The 23,506-nt window shown below is 35.3% G+C and overlaps 2 protein-coding genes across 2 annotated transcripts; both read right to left on the bottom strand.

Moving 5' to 3' along the window:
• Positions 1 to 4,849: 4,849 nt before the first annotated feature.
• LOC131606493 (uncharacterized) lies at positions 4,850 to 7,978 on the bottom strand. Its single transcript, XM_058878716.1, has 7 exons — positions 7,745 to 7,978; positions 7,447 to 7,651; positions 7,107 to 7,197; positions 6,465 to 6,854; positions 6,265 to 6,369; positions 5,774 to 5,956; positions 4,850 to 5,691 (listed from the first exon to the last, which is right to left on the bottom strand). The coding sequence occupies exons 1-7, from the start codon at positions 7,962 to 7,964 to the stop codon at positions 4,999 to 5,001; spliced, it is 1,887 nt and encodes a 628-aa protein (XP_058734699.1). The 5' UTR covers positions 7,965 to 7,978; the 3' UTR covers positions 4,850 to 4,998.
• Positions 7,979 to 14,068: 6,090 nt separating this feature from the next.
• Positions 14,069 to 17,183, bottom strand: LOC131606492 (uncharacterized). The gene is made up of 7 exons (XM_058878715.1): positions 16,964 to 17,183; positions 16,666 to 16,870; positions 16,326 to 16,416; positions 15,684 to 16,073; positions 15,484 to 15,588; positions 14,993 to 15,175; positions 14,069 to 14,910 (listed from the first exon to the last, which is right to left on the bottom strand). Exons 1-7 carry the CDS (start codon positions 17,181 to 17,183, stop codon positions 14,218 to 14,220), a joined length of 1,887 nt encoding a protein of 628 aa, XP_058734698.1. The 3' UTR covers positions 14,069 to 14,217.
• Between the last annotated feature and the right edge of the window lie 6,323 nt (positions 17,184 to 23,506).

Raw genomic sequence — 23,506 nt, 5'->3', positions numbered from 1 at the left:
ACTATACTCTAAGATTGCAATGGGTCCTATTGCAAGCGTTTTTTTTTACCAATGTCCCTCTTTCAATGAAGACAACACGCTCAAGTTTTACCAGATGGAGATTGCCACTGACGAAGACCTACAAGATATGTTTATCACCCACGAATACTCTGGGTTGGATTCCATCGAGTTGTACGGTACTCTACAGGTTGAGACACAAGAAACTCATGTTGTCCAGTCACAAGTTATTGACCCACCAGTCAACGAGCAAGACGAGGTTGACGTCATAGACGAGGAAGAAGATGATCTGGAAACTGAATTCGACGACATGGTCAACGAGGAATCCGACGACGAGCAACAAACGTTGGTGCCTCCAGCTCATGCGTACGCACCTCCAGCACATATGAGTAACCTGAACTTGCAAGGTGACGAACCATCATCTGACATCTTCTTCACACCCTACATCCAAAATGACAAAGAATTAAAGGAAGGAGACAAGTTTCCTTCTAAGGAGGCTTGTCTGAGAAGAATAAAAAAATGGCACATGGCGAACAACATTGATTTTGACGTAGATCGTTCAAACCTTGAACGGTATGTAATCACTTGTAAAAATCCAGAGTGCGGGTTCAGACTGTTGGCTTCTTATAGGAAGAGAAGTGATGCATGGAAAATAGGGTCGATTACGTAGAAACACACGTGTGTCAACCCTAACAATTCCCAGGATCATACAAAACTCAGTGCCGATCTCATATGTCAGGAGATCTTGCCTCTCATAAGCTCTGATCCGTCTCTGAAGGTTAAAAATATAATATCACACATCGTTACAACCTTCAACTACACTCAATCTTACAGAAAGGCGTGTGTTGCAAAAACAAAGGCAATTGAGACCGTCTACGGCAACTGGGAGGAGTCATACAAAATTCTTCCCCGATACCTCAATGCGCTACATAGTTACGCACCTGGCACTGTTACTATTCTAGAGACACTGCCCGCGCATGCCCTGGATGGAAACCCTGTCCAAGGAAACGGAATATTCCATCAGCTTTTTTGGGCGTTCAAACCTTGCGTACGAGGGTTTGCACACTGTAAACCCATACTTCAAATTGATGGGACATGGTTATACGGAAAATACAAAGGAACCATGCTCATAGCGGTTGCACAAGACGGGAACAGCAACATATTTCCAGTGGCGTTTGCTATCGTCGAAGGTGAAACTGCGGTGGCTTGGAGTTTCTTTCTAAGGAACCTCCGAGAACATGTTACTCCTCAGCCTGACATATGTTTCATCTCTGATAGGCACGCTTCCATAGAGAGTGCTTACAATAATCCAACAAACGGATGGCATGACCCCCCTTCAAAACACGTCTATTGTATTCGCCACATCGCCCAAAACTTCATGCGGGAGATCAAGGACAGACATCTAAGAAAGGCCTTGGTCAATGTTGGTTATGCATTGACCCAACCCACATTCCAGCATTATCGGAGTGAGATTGTAATGACAAATCCAGAGGCAGGTACTTGGGTAGATAATCTTTCCAGGGACAAATGGACAAGGGCTTACGACAATGGTGTGCGATGGGGCCATATGACGACCAATCTCCTGGAATCCATGAATGGCGTTTTCAAAGGCATTCGTAACCTTCCAATCACAGCACTGGTGGAGGCCACATACTTTAGGATGGCTTCACTCTTCTCAACAAGAGGCAGGAGATGGGGTGATGTTAGGCAAGCTGGTCAACTATTAAGTGATAGTTTCATGAAATTTATGCAACAACAATCGGCAAAAGCAAGCACTCACCAAGTAACTTCTTTCGACCGATTCAATCGCACGTTCAGTGTGCGCGAGACAATTGACCACAATGAGGGACTGCCAAGGCAACAATATAGGGTTCTTCTTGACGAAGATTGGTGCGACTGTGGAAGGTTTCAAGCATTTCGTATGCCTTGCTCGCACGTCATAGCTGCATGTGCGTATGCCCACCGCGACGCTATATCACTACTGTCTCCGATTTACAAGACTCAGACATTGCTCAGAGTTTACAGTGTTGCGTTTCCTGTGGTGGCCAAGGAGGATTACTGGCCTGAGTATGATGGAGAGGTAGTTTGGCACAACGACGCAATGCGGCGAAAGAAAAAAGGGCGTCCCAATAGTACACGGATTAGAACCGAAATGGACGTCCACGCCAAAATGGAACGAAAATGCAGCATTTGTCGTCAGGTGGGGCACAATAGAAAAAGATGCCCTAATCGTGGCTCGACCTCGTCGCAAGTTTAGTATAATCTGTATTTTTTTTAATGCAATGTATCAGTTTCGCTTACCACCTCTTGTAACCGTTCATCAGTCTTTCATCAATAAATTGAGCTTTAGTGAAAAACCGATATCGATAACGCAAACATTATAGAGGGTTACTAAAAATTTTACGAACTCGATTTCTCAGACGTTTTTACGAAAATAAAAGACCTGAATAAAAAACGGTGCGCGAAAATACCCAAAGGGTTTTTTTTTTTAAAAAAAAATAACCCAACACATAGGAGCCATATGAAATGGCGCCTATGTGTGGGAACCAAAACACATGCGCCATTTGGAATGGCATGTAATCCTTGCCTTAATTTTTTCTTCTTTTGCGCCAAATGATTTGGCTTGCAACACATGAATGCGCCATTTCATTTGGCGCATCCACTTCCCTGGGGTCCCAAACCTAGACAGTTTGGTAAATACCCCAAAAACATGGTTTTTTTTGTATTTTTTTTATTAAACCTAGTTATTTAAATTTTTTTTCTATAATTAATATATCTAAGTTAATAAAATTCAAATTACTCTTTTAATGGATAAAAAATAATATTAAAATCACATGTTAAAAATTTGCAACCAACCAACTTTATAATATATTATTGACAGACCTTTATTATTATTTATAATTTATATTTAACAATCCTTTATAAAATTTTATTAATTCGAGAAAATGAAAACAAGTATAAAAGGCTATCTATTCATATTATTATAATTATTATTGTTATGTATATTAAAACTTTTTATTATTAAAAGAACTTTATATAAGAAAACAAATATCTTTAGAATTAATTCTGAAAATTAAATTGAATTACATGGGGACAATTTTGGCTTATATATTTCATTTCATGATGATAACGTGGATTATCTGAAGGTCTAGAAAATTAATCAGATGGATACCGTGCTAGATGAGTAGGCTTGATTTGGTAAAGAGTTTCAAAAACTAGTAGAAATTTGGGATATTTGCTTATCCTTGAGGTGAAACTTTTTATCTAAAAGAACTCAATATGAGTTTGATGTCCACCATTGACAATGTTTTCTTTTAGATGGTTTATGAACCGGAAGAACTGGAACAGTTCAGATAACTGGTTTAAGAGTCAAACTAGTTTTGATAAACTGGGATTTTAAGGTTAGGAATTGTTCATATAACTGAATTTGAAAACGGTTCAGTTTGGATAATTGGTTTGTGGAATTGTAGTTTAGATAATTGGATTTTAGAGTTGGATTAGTTCGGATAATTGGTTACAAAACCAAACCAATTTGATTTTGGAATTGTAGTTGTGATGTGTGTATTACTAACTGTTATTAACTTATTGGAATTTATTATGGTGATAATTAATCATAGTTCCATTATATTAATATACTTAACTCCGAAAATATTTTAGTTTAAAGATTTTTCTTGATATAAGATTAAAAGTGTTCATATCGAAAAGGAAATTTAGATAGTGAACATGAGTGAGTTCACTTTAAATCATGATTCTTAGATAAATTAATGTATTGGACTTTTATCTCCCGTTGCCAATATCACCGACAACTTAGACTAAAGACGTATATGTGTTTATGTTAGTTTCTCGTCTCTGTTTGTGTTGGGGTTTCATAGCAAGTACCGAATAACTAGATACATATTTTATGTTCTTTCATATCGATCTTTCTTGACCAATTTGTTTTAGAATGTGTCAGAAACTCGGAAATTTGAGAAAATAAAATCTAAATTGAAGCCAATCGATTTACTTAGTATTTTGAAGGGGTCTTCTTACAGGAAAAAATTATTCTGGTAAACATTATGTATGGTTTATTTATCTTACTAGTAGTGAAAAGAAATGTGCAGTAATAGAGGAATAAGCAAATTTATAGCTCCGGAATGAATATTACCTTTAAAACTAAATAAATCCTGGTCTCACGCATTAGAATTCAGCTATATTCAGTATTTGGATTAGCCTCAATTCATCTTTATAAAACTAGCTTTTAAGAAATGCTCAAGATTTATAATCACCTCAGACACCGACACCGACATGAAACTAATACTTGTGTTTGCATTCAATTTATTTGTTATTTATTTTTAAATTATTACCAGTGTCAATGTGTCAATGTTAGTGGCGTGTCCGGTGTCACAATTTGTGTTTGTGCTTCATAGATAAGCATTGAGTATGCTATATCTTTAGTCAATGTGGGGAGTAAACCTACCTCCTCACACCCAACACAATGAAAGTGTTGGAGGATGCAATGAAAACAGCTCAAATGGTGTAATGAGGCGGCTAGAGAATGATAGTAATTTAGGAGGTATTTTCAATATGTACTAATATGTTTTGTTGCTTTAAGTTTATTAACGTTTATTTGTTAATCAAGTGATGGGTTGTCTTTCATGTTTTTGGATATAATATTAGATCTTGTGCAAATACTTGTGTAGTTAAACTATAAGGTGCTTGATAAACTTGTGGTTGGATTAATATACTATATACAATATTATGTAAATATCCAAATTAAGTGTAAATAACATGATAGTTTTTAACTTATATATAATATTCTGCAAACCTTTTAAACTTAACATTGATTTTGGTCGGAATGTAGAACATATGATATTACATGGTTGATTCCTATTTTCTCTGTTGGGGTGCCGTTTTACTAGCTAGGGCATGTTTGGATAACTTATGAAAACTATTGACTTTATTTGATACTTTATTACAAAAATGCACTTATATCATACAACACCAAACAGAGTCTAATAAGTTCTAAGTAGTCTTAAGACCTTGAGTTGTAAGACCAAATCCAAATGGAAACAAAGGATCATAATGGGAATCACCAACATTCATAGGTAACTGATCAACACTCTTAAACCATGTCCTTGGAAGCTTACCACTAAATCCATAATCACCAAATAAAACATCTGTGACACCATAACCTTCACTACCAGGAAGCCATGCTGCAACAAGTCCTTCAATTATGTCGACATATGGTAACATAACGACAGGTCTTCCAGTGATTAACACAACCACACATTTCACTCCACCACATACATTGTTTATTGTTTCTGCTCCATTACCGGATAACGTTAAGTTCAAGCTGTCACCATTTGTTTCTGCATAGGGTGTCTCTCCGACTACCACAATTGCATATGAAAAATCATTTGATTTTACATATTCGAGAGATGGATTCTCCTGATAGACTATCTGAGTGTCTTTGTCAACTGTATTTTTTATTGCACTCAGAATTGTGGTACCACTAGTAATGTTGTTACCGCTAACTCCTTGCCATTGAATCGTCCATCCACCACATTGATAGCCTAGATTATCAGCATGACTTCCAGAAACAAGTATTTTTGGAGCCTTTTTTGGAAGAGGAAGCAACGGCTTATCAGCGTTTTCACAGTTCTTTAATAGTACCAACGATTTCCTTACAGCTTCTCTAGCCAATTCTCTATGCTCCTGTCAAATTATGGTGCAAATATATAGTTTTATAATTTTATAGGGACTAAAGACATATGTAATTTAAAGTTTATCGACTAACCTGGCTCCCGAGTTGGCTGGCAAGACTGTAATCAGCCAATGGATTTTCAAATAAACCCATCACAAACTTGACTCTCAAAATTCTCTCCACTGCATCATCAATTCTTTTCATAGGTACAACATTTTTTTTCACTAGTAAAGTTAAGATATCTATGAATTCTGGGAAGTCACGTGCAGTCATCACCTGGGACATTACAATGTTTAGTATTAAAAAGACCATATTTTTCATCTCTAAAACCATTGATTTATACGCAAAAAGTGTGAGTACTTGTAAGCTTTAGAATATCAAGTTTGATTCTTGACAAATTTAGTGTTGGGTGAATTCATGCAAAACTTTTTCTATGGCTTTAAAAGGGACCTCGGCAATTGGACAGTGAAATTAATGTCCCAGATATTAGTCAATCCTAGGGACGGACACCGAGTTTTCTAAAAGAAAAGTTTCTTTCCTTACTATAAAAATACTAAGCAAAATTGAAAAAAATAATAGTTTACCATGTCAATTCCGGCATTGATTGCAACTTCAATTGAATATGTGTAGTTAGCATGAGGAGGTGAAGTTATCTTGTCAAGTCCAAAAAAATCTGATATGACAAAACCCTGCAAAATATAAACATAAAATTTTAAGCATACATATATTGATAAACACCATCATTTGATATATGAAATGAGAGATTTATGAAGTAAAGTGTTACTCTAAAATGGAGTGTGTTCTTGAGAAATTCTGTGATTAAATCGTAATTACTATGCATTTTTTGTCCATTCAAACTTGAGTAAGAAACCATGATGGTTGAGACACCCTTAATAATTGAGTCATAGTAAGCTGGCATGTGAATGCTAAGCAATTCATGTGTGGTTATAATCGTGTTATTCTCATTGATTCCTTTTGTCGTTCCACCATCACCAACATAGTGTTTTGCACAAGCTGCTACTTTATTATTTCCGGCAACATATGGAACACCCTTGGGTGAATTTGGAGGGAGATCACCTTGTAATCCTAGAATGATCTCGGTCATATCCTGAACTATTTTATGATCTTCGCTATAACTTTCATAACATCTTCCCCATCTTGGATCTCTACAAACCTATACAAACATATACTTTATAAGCAAGACTGTCTTAAGTTTTCTAAGACCATGTATTGGTTAATCATAACTTAAAGGTGAAAAAATAATTAGGGGCACTATTTTACACACCCTTAAAGAAGACCCTAATAAGATATAACAAAATTGTTAAATAGTTGTAATAACCATACTACAACGTAGCAGAATTTGAACAAACGACTATCTTTGGTAATATACGATTGAAATAAATGTAATTTTGATTATCTTATTTACCGCAACGCTAGGAGCAAAGAGATATGAAACTCCGGTCGCTCTGGCTTCAAGAGCAGTTGCATCACCAATCTTCTTCACTAGTTGAGGATCCCTACAGATTCAAAGAAATTAAATCATCAATACAAAGAAACATAAAAAACTAAAATTGTTCCAGGAGGCCCACAAGACCTAAAGGGCAAAGGCCATATAGCGTTGAAGAGCTAATATTGCAAGCCAACTCCTTTTCCATCACATCAAAAGCTTATAATAACACCGCATCAAGCTATAACTCTCTTTTATCGATAACTTTGGTTCCATTACAGAACAACAATAAATATGAGTATAATGGTTATTTATTTACCTTGTAGCTCCTATACCAACATTGTGAGGAAAAATAGTAGCATTATAAACATTGTTATGACCATGAACAGCATCAATTCCATATATTATTGGAATTCCAAGCCTTGTCGACAATGCACCTTTCTGAAACTCATTTATCATATCAACCCAATCATTTGCAGTTGCATTCACCTTAGGAACACTTCCACCGGCACTCAGAAGACTCCCTACAATAATGTTTTCTTGCGGTTAAATATCATAAACCTTGGCGTCGCAATTCAGATTCACAACGAATAATCATATCATTAACAAAATCTTACCAATGTAATACTTGTTCACAATATCAGCAGAAGCAACCGTGCGCTCAATTTGAAGCATTTGACCGATTTTCTCTTCCAAAGTCATTCTATCAACAAGATCCTTAATTCGAGTATCCAATGGTTGCTTTGGATCTTTGTATTTCAAATATTCAGCTTCTGCCATAGCTACCAATGACTCCGACAACAAGAGCACCACCAAAAATATTCTACTTTTCTCCATTTCTTCCTCTCAAAACAACTGCACAATAACATTACAACAATGTTACTTTTCAATATAATACAAACACAACATAAGAGCATATGTTGCAAAGTGTTACATTTGATAATCATCTGAACCATATCTCAATAAAGAACTACAACCTTAATTTTTAATTCGTTTAGACTTTTCAAATTTGATGATCAAATCAATTATGCACAATTTGTAAATATAATTTTCAAATATACATTAGTAATTATCAGATTTTTGTTTTTAACTGAAGAGAAGAAAAGCTTACCTTTTATATAGATTTTACAAATACATTTTTTTTTTATAATTAGTTAATCACTATATTTAATATCCAACTAATCTCTCCAACTCAACACCTATAAGAACTATTCTAAATCATAAAATCTTAACGAATTATATATATATATATATATATATATATATATATATATATATATATATATATTAGATAACTTGTAAAGATTTAATTATACATTTGAGTTGGAGATATTAATTCATTATTAAATATAGTAATTAATTCTTTTTTTGCAAATATTTACGTGCTATTTTATAATTAAATAATTTAGAGTTGATAAAAATAAAAGACAAACGGAAAACAAACTCGACCATTTGTAAAATCTATATAAAAGGTAAGTTTATCTATTGTTCAAAAACAAATTCTCATCATTACAAATGTGTGGTAGTTTATATATGTATTTTACAAATTGTCCATAATTGATAAAAATTCAAAACTAACTTGCAAATGTAGTAGTTTATATATATATATATATATATATATATATATATATATATATATATATATATATATATATATATATATATATATATATATATATATATATATAATATATTATTGCAGAACTAGCTGCCAGATAGGGTTGCATGCATGCTCTGCTTAGGGGAATCGTTACAGGAATCTTATCAGGAATCGTCTCAGACGCGTGATGGGTTACAAGACATAGATCAGCGTGTCTATGTGTTGAGATAATGCAAGGATGTAAGAAGCACAATTTATAAGACATCCAATATATTCCATTTCATTACAACTCACACCAACAATTTTACCTAATCTGACTTGAGCTTACAACACCCACACACTTTCCCCGTCAAAATGTCTTCATCTACCCAGTACCTTGTGCATGCCCATCTAAACGGTGAGACTTACTCTCATGAGATAGCCGGTTTTGTGATGAGAAACACTCAGGTTGTACCATTGTTGTTAAGCAAAAGAGCAACATTTTCGTACTTCATTCAGCGACTATACTCTAAGATTGCAATGGGTCCTATTGCAAGCGTTTTTTTTTACCAATGTCCCTCTTTCAATGAAGACAACACGCTCAAGTTTTACCAGATGGAGATTGCCACTGACGAAGACCTACAAGATATGTTTATCACCCACGAATACTCTGGGTTGGATTCCATCGAGTTGTACGGTACTCTACAGGTTGAGACACAAGAAACTCATGTTGTCCAGTCACAAGTTATTGACCCACCAGTCAACGAGCAAGACGAGGTTGACGTCATAGACGAGGAAGAAGATGATCTGGAAACTGAATTCGACGACATGGTCAACGAGGAATCCGACGACGAGCAACAAACGTTGGTGCCTCCAGCTCATGCGTACGCACCTCCAGCACATATGAGTAACCTGAACTTGCAAGGTGACGAACCATCATCTGACATCTTCTTCACACCCTACATCCAAAATGACAAAGAATTAAAGGAAGGAGACAAGTTTCCTTCTAAGGAGGCTTGTCTGAGAAGAATAAAAAAATGGCACATGGCGAACAACATTGATTTTGACGTAGATCGTTCAAACCTTGAACGGTATGTAATCACTTGTAAAAATCCAGAGTGCGGGTTCAGACTGTTGGCTTCTTATAGGAAGAGAAGTGATGCATGGAAAATAGGGTCGATTACGTAGAAACACACGTGTGTCAACCCTAACAATTCCCAGGATCATACAAAACTCAGTGCCGATCTCATATGTCAGGAGATCTTGCCTCTCATAAGCTCTGATCCGTCTCTGAAGGTTAAAAATATAATATCACACATCGTTACAACCTTCAACTACACTCAATCTTACAGAAAGGCGTGTGTTGCAAAAACAAAGGCAATTGAGACCGTCTACGGCAACTGGGAGGAGTCATACAAAATTCTTCCCCGATACCTCAATGCGCTACATAGTTACGCACCTGGCACTGTTACTATTCTAGAGACACTGCCCGCGCATGCCCTGGATGGAAACCCTGTCCAAGGAAACGGAATATTCCATCAGCTTTTTTGGGCGTTCAAACCTTGCGTACGAGGGTTTGCACACTGTAAACCCATACTTCAAATTGATGGGACATGGTTATACGGAAAATACAAAGGAACCATGCTCATAGCGGTTGCACAAGACGGGAACAGCAACATATTTCCAGTGGCGTTTGCTATCGTCGAAGGTGAAACTGCGGTGGCTTGGAGTTTCTTTCTAAGGAACCTCCGAGAACATGTTACTCCTCAGCCTGACATATGTTTCATCTCTGATAGGCACGCTTCCATAGAGAGTGCTTACAATAATCCAACAAACGGATGGCATGACCCCCCTTCAAAACACGTCTATTGTATTCGCCACATCGCCCAAAACTTCATGCGGGAGATCAAGGACAGACATCTAAGAAAGGCCTTGGTCAATGTTGGTTATGCATTGACCCAACCCACATTCCAGCATTATCGGAGTGAGATTGTAATGACAAATCCAGAGGCAGGTACTTGGGTAGATAATCTTTCCAGGGACAAATGGACAAGGGCTTACGACAATGGTGTGCGATGGGGCCATATGACGACCAATCTCCTGGAATCCATGAATGGCGTTTTCAAAGGCATTCGTAACCTTCCAATCACAGCACTGGTGGAGGCCACATACTTTAGGATGGCTTCACTCTTCTCAACAAGAGGCAGGAGATGGGGTGATGTTAGGCAAGCTGGTCAACTATTAAGTGATAGTTTCATGAAATTTATGCAACAACAATCGGCAAAAGCAAGCACTCACCAAGTAACTTCTTTCGACCGATTCAATCGCACGTTCAGTGTGCGCGAGACAATTGACCACAATGAGGGACTGCCAAGGCAACAATATAGGGTTCTTCTTGACGAAGATTGGTGCGACTGTGGAAGGTTTCAAGCATTTCGTATGCCTTGCTCGCACGTCATAGCTGCATGTGCGTATGCCCACCGCGACGCTATATCACTACTGTCTCCGATTTACAAGACTCAGACATTGCTCAGAGTTTACAGTGTTGCGTTTCCTGTGGTGGCCAAGGAGGATTACTGGCCTGAGTATGATGGAGAGGTAGTTTGGCACAACGACGCAATGCGGCGAAAGAAAAAAGGGCGTCCCAATAGTACACGGATTAGAACCGAAATGGACGTCCACGCCAAAATGGAACGAAAATGCAGCATTTGTCGTCAGGTGGGGCACAATAGAAAAAGATGCCCTAATCGTGGCTCGACCTCGTCGCAAGTTTAGTATAATCTGTATTTTTTTTAATGCAATGTATCAGTTTCGCTTACCACCTCTTGTAACCGTTCATCAGTCTTTCATCAATAAATTGAGCTTTAGTGAAAAACCGATATCGATAACGCAAACATTATAGAGGGTTACTAAAAATTTTACGAACTCGATTTCTCAGACGTTTTTACGAAAATAAAAGACCTGAATAAAAAACGGTGCGCGAAAATACCCAAAGGGTTTTTTTTTTTTAAAAAAAATAACCCAACACATAGGAGCCATATGAAATGGCGCCTATGTGTGGGAACCAAAACACATGCGCCATTTGGAATGGCATGTAATCCTTGCCTTAATTTTTTCTTCTTTTGCGCCAAATGATTTGGCTTGCAACACATGAATGCGCCATTTCATTTGGCGCATCCACTTCCCTGGGGTCCCAAACCTAGACAGTTTGGTAAATACCCCAAAAACATGGTTTTTTTTGTATTTTTTTTATTAAACCTAGTTATTTAAATTTTTTTTCTATAATTAATATATCTAAGTTAATAAAATTCAAATTACTCTTTTAATGGATAAAAAATAATATTAAAATCACATGTTAAAAATTTGCAACCAACCAACTTTATAATATATTATTGACAGACCTTTATTATTATTTATAATTTATATTTAACAATCCTTTATAAAATTTTATTAATTCGAGAAAATGAAAACAAGTATAAAAGGCTATCTATTCATATTATTATAATTATTATTGTTATGTATATTAAAACTTTTTATTATTAAAAGAACTTTATATAAGAAAACAAATATCTTTAGAATTAATTCTGAAAATTAAATTGAATTACATGGGGACAATTTTGGCTTATATATTTCATTTCATGATGATAACGTGGATTATCTGAAGGTCTAGAAAATTAATCAGATGGATACCGTGCTAGATGAGTAGGCTTGATTTGGTAAAGAGTTTCAAAAACTAGTAGAAATTTGGGATATTTGCTTATCCTTGAGGTGAAACTTTTTATCTAAAAGAACTCAATATGAGTTTGATGTCCACCATTGACAATGTTTTCTTTTAGATGGTTTATGAACCGGAAGAACTGGAACAGTTCAGATAACTGGTTTAAGAGTCAAACTAGTTTTGATAAACTGGGATTTTAAGGTTAGGAATTGTTCATATAACTGAATTTGAAAACGGTTCAGTTTGGATAATTGGTTTGTGGAATTGTAGTTTAGATAATTGGATTTTAGAGTTGGATTAGTTCGGATAATTGGTTACAAAACCAAACCAATTTGATTTTGGAATTGTAGTTGTGATGTGTGTATTACTAACTGTTATTAACTTATTGGAATTTATTATGGTGATAATTAATCATAGTTCCATTATATTAATATACTTAACTCCGAAAATATTTTAGTTTAAAGATTTTTCTTGATATAAGATTAAAAGTGTTCATATCGAAAAGGAAATTTAGATAGTGAACATGAGTGAGTTCACTTTAAATCATGATTCTTAGATAAATTAATGTATTGGACTTTTATCTCCCGTTGCCAATATCACCGACAACTTAGACTAAAGACGTATATGTGTTTATGTTAGTTTCTCGTCTCTGTTTGTGTTGGGGTTTCATAGCAAGTACCGAATAACTAGATACATATTTTATGTTCTTTCATATCGATCTTTCTTGACCAATTTGTTTTAGAATGTGTCAGAAACTCGGAAATTTGAGAAAATAAAATCTAAATTGAAGCCAATCGATTTACTTAGTATTTTGAAGGGGTCTTCTTACAGGAAAAAATTATTCTGGTAAACATTATGTATGGTTTATTTATCTTACTAGTAGTGAAAAGAAATGTGCAGTAATAGAGGAATAAGCAAATTTATAGCTCCGGAATGAATATTACCTTTAAAACTAAATAAATCCTGGTCTCACGCATTAGAATTCAGCTATATTCAGTATTTGGATTAGCCTCAATTCATCTTTATAAAACTAGCTTTTAAGAAATGCTCAAGATTTATAATCACCTCAGACACCGACACCGACATGAAACTAATACTTGTGTTTGCATTCAATTTATTTGTTATTTATTTTTAAATTATTACCAGTGTCAATGTTAGTGGCGTGTCCGGTGTCACAATTTGTGTTTGTGCTTCATAGATAAGCATTGAGTATGCTATATCTTTAGTCAATGTGGGGAGTAAACCTACCTCCTCACACCCAACACAATGAAAGTGTTGGAGGATGCAATGAAAACAACTCAAATGGTGTAATGAGGCGGCTAGAGAATGATAGTAATTTAGGAGGTATTTTCAATATGTACTAATATGTTTTGTTGCTTTAAGTTTATTAACGTTTATTTGTTAATCAAGTGATGGGTTGTCTTTCATGTTTTTGGATATAATATTAGATCTTGTGCAAATACTTGTGTAGTTAAACTATAAGGTGCTTGATAAACTTGTGGTTGGATTAATATACTATATACAATATTATGTAAATATCCAAATTAAGTGTAAATAACATGATAGTTTTTAACTTATATATAATATTCTGCAAACCTTTTAAACTTAACATTGATTTTGGTCGGAATGTAGAACATATGATATTACATGGTTGATTCCTATTTTCTCTGTTGGGGTGCCGTTTTACTAGCTAGGGCATGTTTGGATAACTTATGAAAACTATTGACTTTATTTGATACTTTATTACAAAAATGCACTTATATCATACAACACCAAACAGAGTCTAATAAGTTCTAAGTAGTCTTAAGACCTTGAGTTGTAAGACCAAATCCAAATGGAAACAAAGGATCATAATGGGAATCACCAACATTCATAGGTAACTGATCAACACTCTTAAACCATGTCCTTGGAAGCTTACCACTAAATCCATAATCACCAAATAAAACATCTGTGACACCATAACCTTCACTACCAGGAAGCCATGCTGCAACAAGTCCTTCAATTATGTCGACATATGGTAACATAACGACAGGTCTTCCAGTGATTAACACAACCACACATTTCACTCCACCACATACATTGTTTATTGTTTCTGCTCCATTACCGGATAACGTTAAGTTCAAGCTGTCACCATTTGTTTCTGCATAGGGTGTCTCTCCGACTACCACAATTGCATATGAAAAATCATTTGATTTTACATATTCGAGAGATGGATTCTCCTGATAGACTATCTGAGTGTCTTTGTCAACTGTATTTTTTATTGCACTCAGAATTGTGGTACCACTAGTAATGTTGTTACCGCTAACTCCTTGCCATTGAATCGTCCATCCACCACATTGATAGCCTAGATTATCAGCATGACTTCCAGAAACAAGTATTTTTGGAGCCTTTTTTGGAAGAGGAAGCAACGGCTTATCAGCGTTTTCACAGTTCTTTAATAGTACCAACGATTTCCTTACAGCTTCTCTAGCCAATTCTCTATGCTCCTGTCAAATTATGGTGCAAATATATAGTTTTATAATTTTATAGGGACTAAAGACATATGTAATTTAAAGTTTATCGACTAACCTGGCTCCCGAGTTGGCTGGCAAGACTGTAATCAGCCAATGGATTTTCAAATAAACCCATCACAAACTTGACTCTCAAAATTCTCTCCACTGCATCATCAATTCTTTTCATAGGTACAACATTTTTTTTCACTAGTAAAGTTAAGATATCTATGAATTCTGGGAAGTCACGTGCAGTCATCACCTGGGACATTACAATGTTTAGTATTAAAAAGACCATATTTTTCATCTCTAAAACCATTGATTTATACGCAAAAAGTGTGAGTACTTGTAAGCTTTAGAATATCAAGTTTGATTCTTGACAAATTTAGTGTTGGGTGAATTCATGCAAAACTTTTTCTATGGCTTTAAAAGGGACCTCGGCAATTGGACAGTGAAATTAATGTCCCAGATATTAGTCAATCCTAGGGACGGACACCGAGTTTTCTAAAAGAAAAGTTTCTTTCCTTACTATAAAAATACTAAGCAAAATTGAAAAAAATAATAGTTTACCATGTCAATTCCGGCATTGATTGCAACTTCAATTGAATATGTGTAGTTAGCATGAGGAGGTGAAGTTATCTTGTCAAGTCCAAAAAAATCTGATATGACAAAACCCTGCAAAATATAAACATAAATTTTTAAGCATACATATATTGATAAACACCATCATTTGATATATGAAATGAGAGATTTATGAAGTAAAGTGTTACTCTAAAATGGAGTGTGTTCTTGAGAAATTCTGTGATTAAATCGTAATTACTATGCATTTTTTGTCCATTCAAACTTGAGTAAGAAACCATGATGGTTGAGACACCCTTAATAATTGAGTCATAGTAAGCTGGCATGTGAATGCTAAGCAATTCATGTGTGGTTATAATCGTGTTATTCTCATTGATTCCTTTTGTCGTTCCACCATCACCAACATAGTGTTTTGCACAAGCTGCTACTTTATTATTTCCGGCAACATATGGAACACCCTTGGGTGAATTTGGAGGGAGATCACCTTGTAATCCTAGAATGATCTCGGTCATATCCTGAACTATTTTATGATCTTCGCTATAACTTTCATAACATCTTCCCCATCTTGGATCTCTACAAACCTATACAAACATATACTTTATAAGCAAGACTGTCTTAAGTTTTCTAAGACCATGTATTGGTTAATCATAACTTAAAGGTGAAAAAATAATTAGGGGCACTATTTTACACACCCTTAAAGAAGACCCTAATAAGATATAACAAAATTGTTAAATAGTTGTAATAACCATACTACAACGTAGCAGAATTTGAACAAACGACTATCTTTGGTAATATACGATTGAAATAAATGTAATTTTGATTATCTTATTTACCGCAACGCTAGGAGCAAAGAGATATGAAACTCCGGTCGCTCTGGCTTCAAGAGCAGTTGCATCACCAATCTTCTTCACTAGTTGAGGATCCCTACAGATTCAAAGAAATTAAATCATCAATACAAAGAAACATAAAAAACTAAAATTGTTCTAGGAGGCCCACAAGACCTAAAGGGCAAAGGCCATATAGCGTTGAAGAGCTAATACTGCAAGCCAACTCCTTTTCCATCACATCAAAAGCTTATAATAACACCGCATCAAGCTATAACTCTCTTTTATCGATAACTTTGGTTCCATTACAGAACAACAATAAATATGAGTATAATGGTTATTTATTTACCTTGTAGCTCCTATACCAACATTGTGAGGAAAAATAGTAGCATTATAAACATTGTTATGACCATGAACAGCATCAATTCCATATATTATTGGAATTCCAAGCCTTGTCGACAATGCACCTTTCTGAAACTCATTTATCATATCAACCCAATCATTTGCAGTTGCATTCACCTTAGGAACACTTCCACCGGCACTCAGAAGACTCCCTACAATAATGTTTTCTTGCGGTTAAATATCATAAACCTTGGCGTCGCAATTCAGATTCACAACGAATAATCATATCATTAACAAAATCTTACCAATGTAATACTTGTTCACAATATCAGCAGAAGCAACCGTGCGCTCAATTTGAAGCATTTGACCGATTTTCTCTTCCAAAGTCATTCTATCAACAAGATCCTTAATTCGAGTATCCAATGGTTGCTTTGGATCTTTGTATTTCAAATATTCAGCTTCTGCCATAGCTACCAATGACTCCGACAACAAGAGCACCACCAAAAATATTCTACTTTTCTCCATTTCTTCCTCTCAAAACAACTGCACAATAACATTACAACAATGTTACTTTTCAATATAATACAAACACAACATAAGAGCATATCTCAATAAAGAACTACAACCTTAATTTTTAATTCGTTTAGACTTTTCAAATTTGATGATCAAATCAATTATGCACAATTTGTAAATATAATTTTCAAATACACATTAGTAATTATCAGATTTTTGTTTTTTGCTGAAGAGAAGAAAAGCTTACCTTTTATATAGATTTTACAAATACATTTTTTTTTATAATTAGTTAATCACTATATTTAATATCCAACTAATCTCTCCAACTCAACACCTATAAGAACTATTCTAAATCATAAAATCTTAACGAATTATATATATATATATATATATATATATATATATATATATATATATATATATATATTTAGATAACTTGTAAAGATTTAATTATACATTTGAGTTGGAGATATTAATTCATTATTAAATATAGTAATTAATTTTTTTTGCATATATTTACGTGCTATTTTATAATTAAATAATTTAGAGTTGATAAAAATAAAAGACAAACGGAAAACAAACTCGACCATTTGTAAAATTTATATAAAAGGTAAGTTTATCTATTGTTCAGAAACAAATTCTCATCATTACAAATGTGTGGTAGTTTATATATGTATTTTACAAATTGTCCATAATTGATAAAAATTCAAAACTAACTTGCAAATGTAGTAGTTTATATATATATATATATATATATATATATATATATATATATATATATATATATATATATATATATATTGAATTATTAATTGACTTGGATGTTATAGTGCTAACCTTAAGGTCCACTCTCGCACAACCATATCGAAGATCAACACAATCAGATTAAGATTCTTCACTATTAATGTATACCTAATTTTAGTTCCACAAAGAAACATTGGCTCCGTCTGTTGGACAGACTCCTTATTTCTGCGAAATTCCAAAAAGAGGTCATATTCGTTCCAAAGTCAGATCCCCGCCAAAAAATGGAGACAGAGACAGCAAGTCTATTGGTCGTATCAAAGGATCTTGTTGAAGCTTATGGATCCATCTTGCCACAATCATAAACTATTGACGAGATCCGTAATGTCGCTACATCCAACTTAAAATCACCATCAGAGTGCCTCCTTCGAACAACAATTGATGCAAGCTAGAAAAGAAAAGATAAATTGGTGAGAGGATTTCTAGATCAGGAAAAAATCGATGGAACTTTTAACACTCACTTACCATTAATATAGGAAGTTAATATCATTGATTGTACTCTAACAGTATTGCTCGTAGATGATCGAAGCTCTTAAAATATATTCTACACTAATAATTTGGAGCAACTATACGTACCAAAACCATATCTGAATTTACATAGCGACAACGATTTGCTGACCTTCAATAATTCGACAACTTACCCTTATAGAATGATAGATCTAACATTGTTGTTGGTAGAAAGAGTAAGTGAGAGAAATTTAACCTTATGCTTTCATGTAATTCCATCTAAGAACATCTTTAAAGAGATTATGGAGATATCCTTCTTGACAAAACTAGATGCGATAGCATCCCTGGTCCACCTGAAGATAGTGTATCATGATACAGAAGGAAATCATAAAGTTACCAACATCTTTAAAGAAATCAACCTTAAGGACCTCATTTCTTTGTGGGGGATGTACACAATATGAAGCTAAGTTCATCCCGAATGGTAAATTCGAGGTTATCCAGCTCAATGACTGTCCTGCCCAATCAGGGAAGATAGGATCCAAGATTCCCTTTGAGGTGAAATCTACATTTATCGCGTGTCTCCAGGGCAACACAGATCTCTTAGTTATCTTTTCACACAAAATCCCTGACATCGATCCCACATTGGCCTTTCAACAGCTAAACATCGATGCATGCGTCTATTATGTCTCTTAGTGCAGAAGAAGGTAATCTCTTGAGAAAGTTGAAGCCACCAAAAATACACTGAAGGTTATGTCAAACACAAGATTCATTTCCTAGGTGAAGTATACATAATGAATTTCTGACTTAATTCTGGTGAAAAATGCCTCGAGGAAGTGGAAGATATATGTGGACTACGCTGATCTTAGTAGAGCGTGCCTGAAAGAATATTACTCGCTCTAAAACATTAACAAGCATGTAGATAATTATCCGGATACAAGTTACTATCATTCATGAATGACTACTCCAGATGAAGACAACATTCATGAACGAGCAAGCCAACTATCAGTATAATGTTATGCATTTCAGATTGTAAAACATTAACGCATTATATTAGATAATGATGAACAAGGTTTTTCATGAAGAGACATGGGAGATTCTTGAGGTCTACATGGATGACATGATTGTAATATCTGATTAAGAGGAATGCCAAGGTCGTTTGGATCTTGAACAAGCTCTTTCTAGGGAAGAGCTCTTCTAGATGGGAAAGGCTAGGTTAAATTGGCACAAAGATGAGGACATAAAAATGGATTGTTTTCATAGATTTGGAAAAATCAAGGGAACTAGAAACATGATCACATCATTGAGAGGCGGGGATACTATCTTTACAGATGTTTATGAGATGGCAGCTTTAGCTGTCAATTTTTCACTAATGTTTTTGGTTTTTCAGGTGTGGAGCACAACTCTAACCTCTTATATATCATTCCTCAACTAGTTAGTTATTTTGTGAATGTTATTATTACTTCTATTCCATCTGAAGAGGAGATCAAAGCATCTAATTTTGGTGTTAAGAAGGATTATGCCTCTGGCCCTAATGGCTTTAGGGTTGCATTTTTTAAATCTAATTGGACTCAAGAAAAAGTTAACAACTGCTCCAGTATTGATTTTGCCTAACCCGAGTGAACCTTTTGTTGTGAATTGTGATGCGTCGAACATGGGTGTCGGTGGTGTGCTGATGCAGAATGGATAAGTTTTTGCTCGTGCTTTTAGACAACTGAAAATCCGTGAGTGAAATTATCCTATACGCATGATATGGAGTTGGCAGCTGTTGTATTTGTGCTGATGATTTGGAGACATTATCTGTTTGGCTCTAGATTCGAAGTGTTTAGTGATCACAAGAATTTGAAGTATTTGTTCGATCAAAAGGAATTGAATAGGAGATAGAGAAGGTGGCTTGAACTTCTTAAATAGTATGACTTTAACTTGAGTTTCCATCCCGATAAGGCTAATGTTGTGCCTAGTGCTTTGAGTAGAAAGTCTTTGCATATGTTGATGCTTATGGTTAGAGAGTTTTAGCTGATTTAACAGCTCAGGAATACGAGTATGCAAGGAAACTCCTAATAGTGTGAAGCTGGGTATGTTGAAATTGACCAGTAGTATTCTGGATGAGAAATGAATGAAACAATGTGTTTTCTTGAAGATGCTTTGGCAACAACAGATCCATTTATAGAGGTTGTATAGTTAATTTTCTAAGATGGACCTCATTGTCATTAGGTCATATATATTATAATTCTATTTGTCTAGTCTTGAATTGAAGCACAACAAACGAGAAATCCTGACTTGGAACATGAATAGGGAAATAAACCCTAATTCGCACACTTTACTAGTTGCAGCAAAAATCTGAGAAATCAGACTTTATTGAACATATACACCTCAACTGTTGTATAAGCCGGATATTACTGATCTTTTGAACCAAAGATGTTTCATGAATGCATGTATGTTATGCTGAAGAAATGTGAAACATAAGCCAGATAAACGCAAGATAGGAGGGAAAATTTTTGGGTGCAACAAACCTTATGCTTTCTTATAATTCCATCTAAGAACGTCTTTAAAGAGATTCTGGAGAGATCCTTCTTGGAAAAAATAGATGTAGTAGCATCTCCAATCCACCTGAAGATAATATATCATGATACAAAAGGAAATCATACAGTTATCAACACCATCCCCAAGGAGGATAAACGTATTAAAGAAATTAACATTAAGGACCTCATCTCTTTGTGGTGGATGTACACAAATATGAAGCTAAGTTCATCCTGGATGGAGAATTCGAGGTTATCCAGCTTAGTGACAGTCCTGCTCAGTCAAGGAATATAGGATCCAAGATTCCCTTTGAGGTGAAATCCACCCTTATCGAGTGTCTCCAGGGAAACACAGATCTCTTTGTTATCTCTTCACACAAAATGCCCGACAATGATTCCATGATGGCCTTCCAACAACTAAACATTGACCCATCCGTCTATTATGTCTGTTAGCGCAGGACAAGGTAATCTCTTGAGAAAATAGAGGCCACTAAAAATACAGTGAAGGGTATGTCAAACACAAGATTCATTTTTGAGATGAAGTATATATAATTAATTTCTAACTTCATTATGGTGAAGAAAACCTCGAGGAAGTGGAGGATATATGTGGACTACGCTGATCTCAATAGAGCGTGCCTGAAAGAAACTTACTCGTTCTCAAACACTAACAAGCTTGTAGATAATTATCACGATACAAGTTTCTACCATTCATGGATGACTACTCCATGCATAATCAGATACCCATGTTCGGACCCTAGCAGATGAAGACAACATTCATGTACGAGCAAGCCAACTATCAGTACAATGTTATGCCTTTCATATTGCAAAACACTGACGCAACATATTAGAGAATGATGAAAAAGGTTTTTCATGAAGAGACAGGGGAGATTCTTGAGGTATACATGGATGACATGATTGTAAATTCTGATCAAGAGGAATTCCATGCTCTGATGGATCTTGAACAAGTTCTTGCAAGGTAAGAGCTCTTCTGGATGGAAAAGGCTTGGTTAAATTGGCACAAAGATGAGGATATAAACATTGCTTGTTTTCATAGATTGGGCAAAATTAAGGGAACTAGAAACATGATCACATCATTGAGACACGGGATTACTATCATTACAGACCCTTATGAGATGGCAGTTTTAGCTATCAATTTTTCACTACTGTTTTTTTGTTTTTCAGGTGTGGAGCACACCTCTAACCTCTTAGATATCATTCCTCAACTAGTTAGTTATTTTGTGAATGTTATTCTTACTTCCATTCCTTCTGAAGAGGAGATCAAAGCAGCTATTTTTGATGTTAAGAAGGATAGTTCCCCTGGCCCTAATGGCTTTATGGGTGTATTTTTTAAAACTAATTGGACTCAGGAAAAAGTTGACGACTGCTCTAGTGCTGATTTTGCCTAACCCAAGTGAACCTTTTGTTGTGAACTATGATGCGTTGAAGATGGGTCTCAGTGGTATGCTAATGTAGAATGGACAGGTTGTTGCTTATGCTTCTAGACAACAGAAATTCCATGAGTGAAATTATCCTACGCATGATTTGGAGTTAGAAGATGTTGTATTTGTGCTGAAGATTTGTAGACATTATCTGTTTGTCTTTAGATTCAAAGTTTTTAGTGATCACAAGAGTATTAAGTATCAGTTCGATCAAAAGGAATTGAATATGAGACAGAGAATGTGGCTTGAACTACTGAAATATTATGAATTTGACTTGGGTTGCATCCTAGTAAGGCTAATGTTGTGGTTGGTGCTTTGAGTAGAATGTTTTTGATTGTGTTAATGCTTATGGTTAGTGTACAAAACAAGTCCTAACAGTGTGAAGCTAGGTATGTTAAAATTGACGAGTAGTACTCGGATAAGATCAGAGAAGCTCAAAAGATTGATCCATAATTGGTTGGACGGTTGTTTCTAATCAACCAAGGTAACAGAGGCGGTTTTTGAATCGATGAAAATGGCGTGATGAGGTTCAGAGATAGAGTATATGTTCCCGACGTACCATAAATGAAGAAGAGTATTCTTGAAGAAGGATATAAAAGTAACCTGATTTTTCATCCCGTGTTTACCTAGAAATTTGGTTGTCTAATGTTGTTTGTTCCTTAGTACGTGACATGTGTGTGAAATACTATCGGTGCTTGCTTGTTTTCCTAACCACTTGTTTGCAGGAGTGAGATTGAAACAAGTGGAGGAGAACCTTTTACTTCTTTGAGATATTTCGGGTGTGAAGAGTTGGTTCAGTGTGCTACTGATTGCAAGAGTGCAAGCGTTGTTGAAACCGTATTGTTTCTCGAACCAGAAGAGAGCATGGAATGGAGATTCTTGTCTTCCAGTCAAGTTGGGATATCTTTGAGGGGGAATAATTAGGTATTGTTGATGTTTTCTTCTCGGAGAGTAGAGAGAAGTGTGAAAGATAATGATATGCCAGTGGTATGATATTCCTGATTTTTTTCTTGAAGATATCTGCGACTTGCCTCTTGAGTGTGAATCTAAGATCGAAAAAGGTGTGGAGGTGATGTTTATATCTGCTAATAGAGTAGAAGAAAACTTAGAAGAGGACATTTTGATGTTTGCA

This window comes from Vicia villosa, linkage group LG5, assembly GCF_029867415.1.
Source record: "Vicia villosa cultivar HV-30 ecotype Madison, WI linkage group LG5, Vvil1.0, whole genome shotgun sequence".
NCBI lineage: Eukaryota > Viridiplantae > Streptophyta > Magnoliopsida > Fabales > Fabaceae > Vicia > Vicia villosa.
Note: the sequence above shows the minus strand (reverse complement) of the source record. Positions and strands in the feature narration are given on the sequence as shown.

Coding starts and splice junctions, on each gene's coding strand:
- LOC131606492 (XM_058878715.1), bottom strand. CDS start 17,183: ATGGAGAAAAGTAGAATATTTTTGGTGGTGCTCTTGTTGTCGGAGTCA. Junction 16,871..16,963: donor TGTGAACAAGTATTACATTG/GTAAGATTTTGT, acceptor ACATTATTGTAG/GGAGTCTTCTGAGTGCCGGT. Junction 16,074..16,325: donor TCTTTGCTCCTAGCGTTGCG/GTAAATAAGATA, acceptor ATGTTTGTATAG/GTTTGTAGAGATCCAAGATG.
- LOC131606493 (XM_058878716.1), bottom strand. CDS start 7,964: ATGGAGAAAAGTAGAATATTTTTGGTGGTGCTCTTGTTGTCGGAGTCA. Junction 5,957..6,264: donor TCAATGCCGGAATTGACATG/GTAAACTATTAT, acceptor GTAATGTCCCAG/GTGATGACTGCACGTGACTT. Junction 5,692..5,773: donor CCAGCCAACTCGGGAGCCAG/GTTAGTCGATAA, acceptor ATAATTTGACAG/GAGCATAGAGAATTGGCTAG.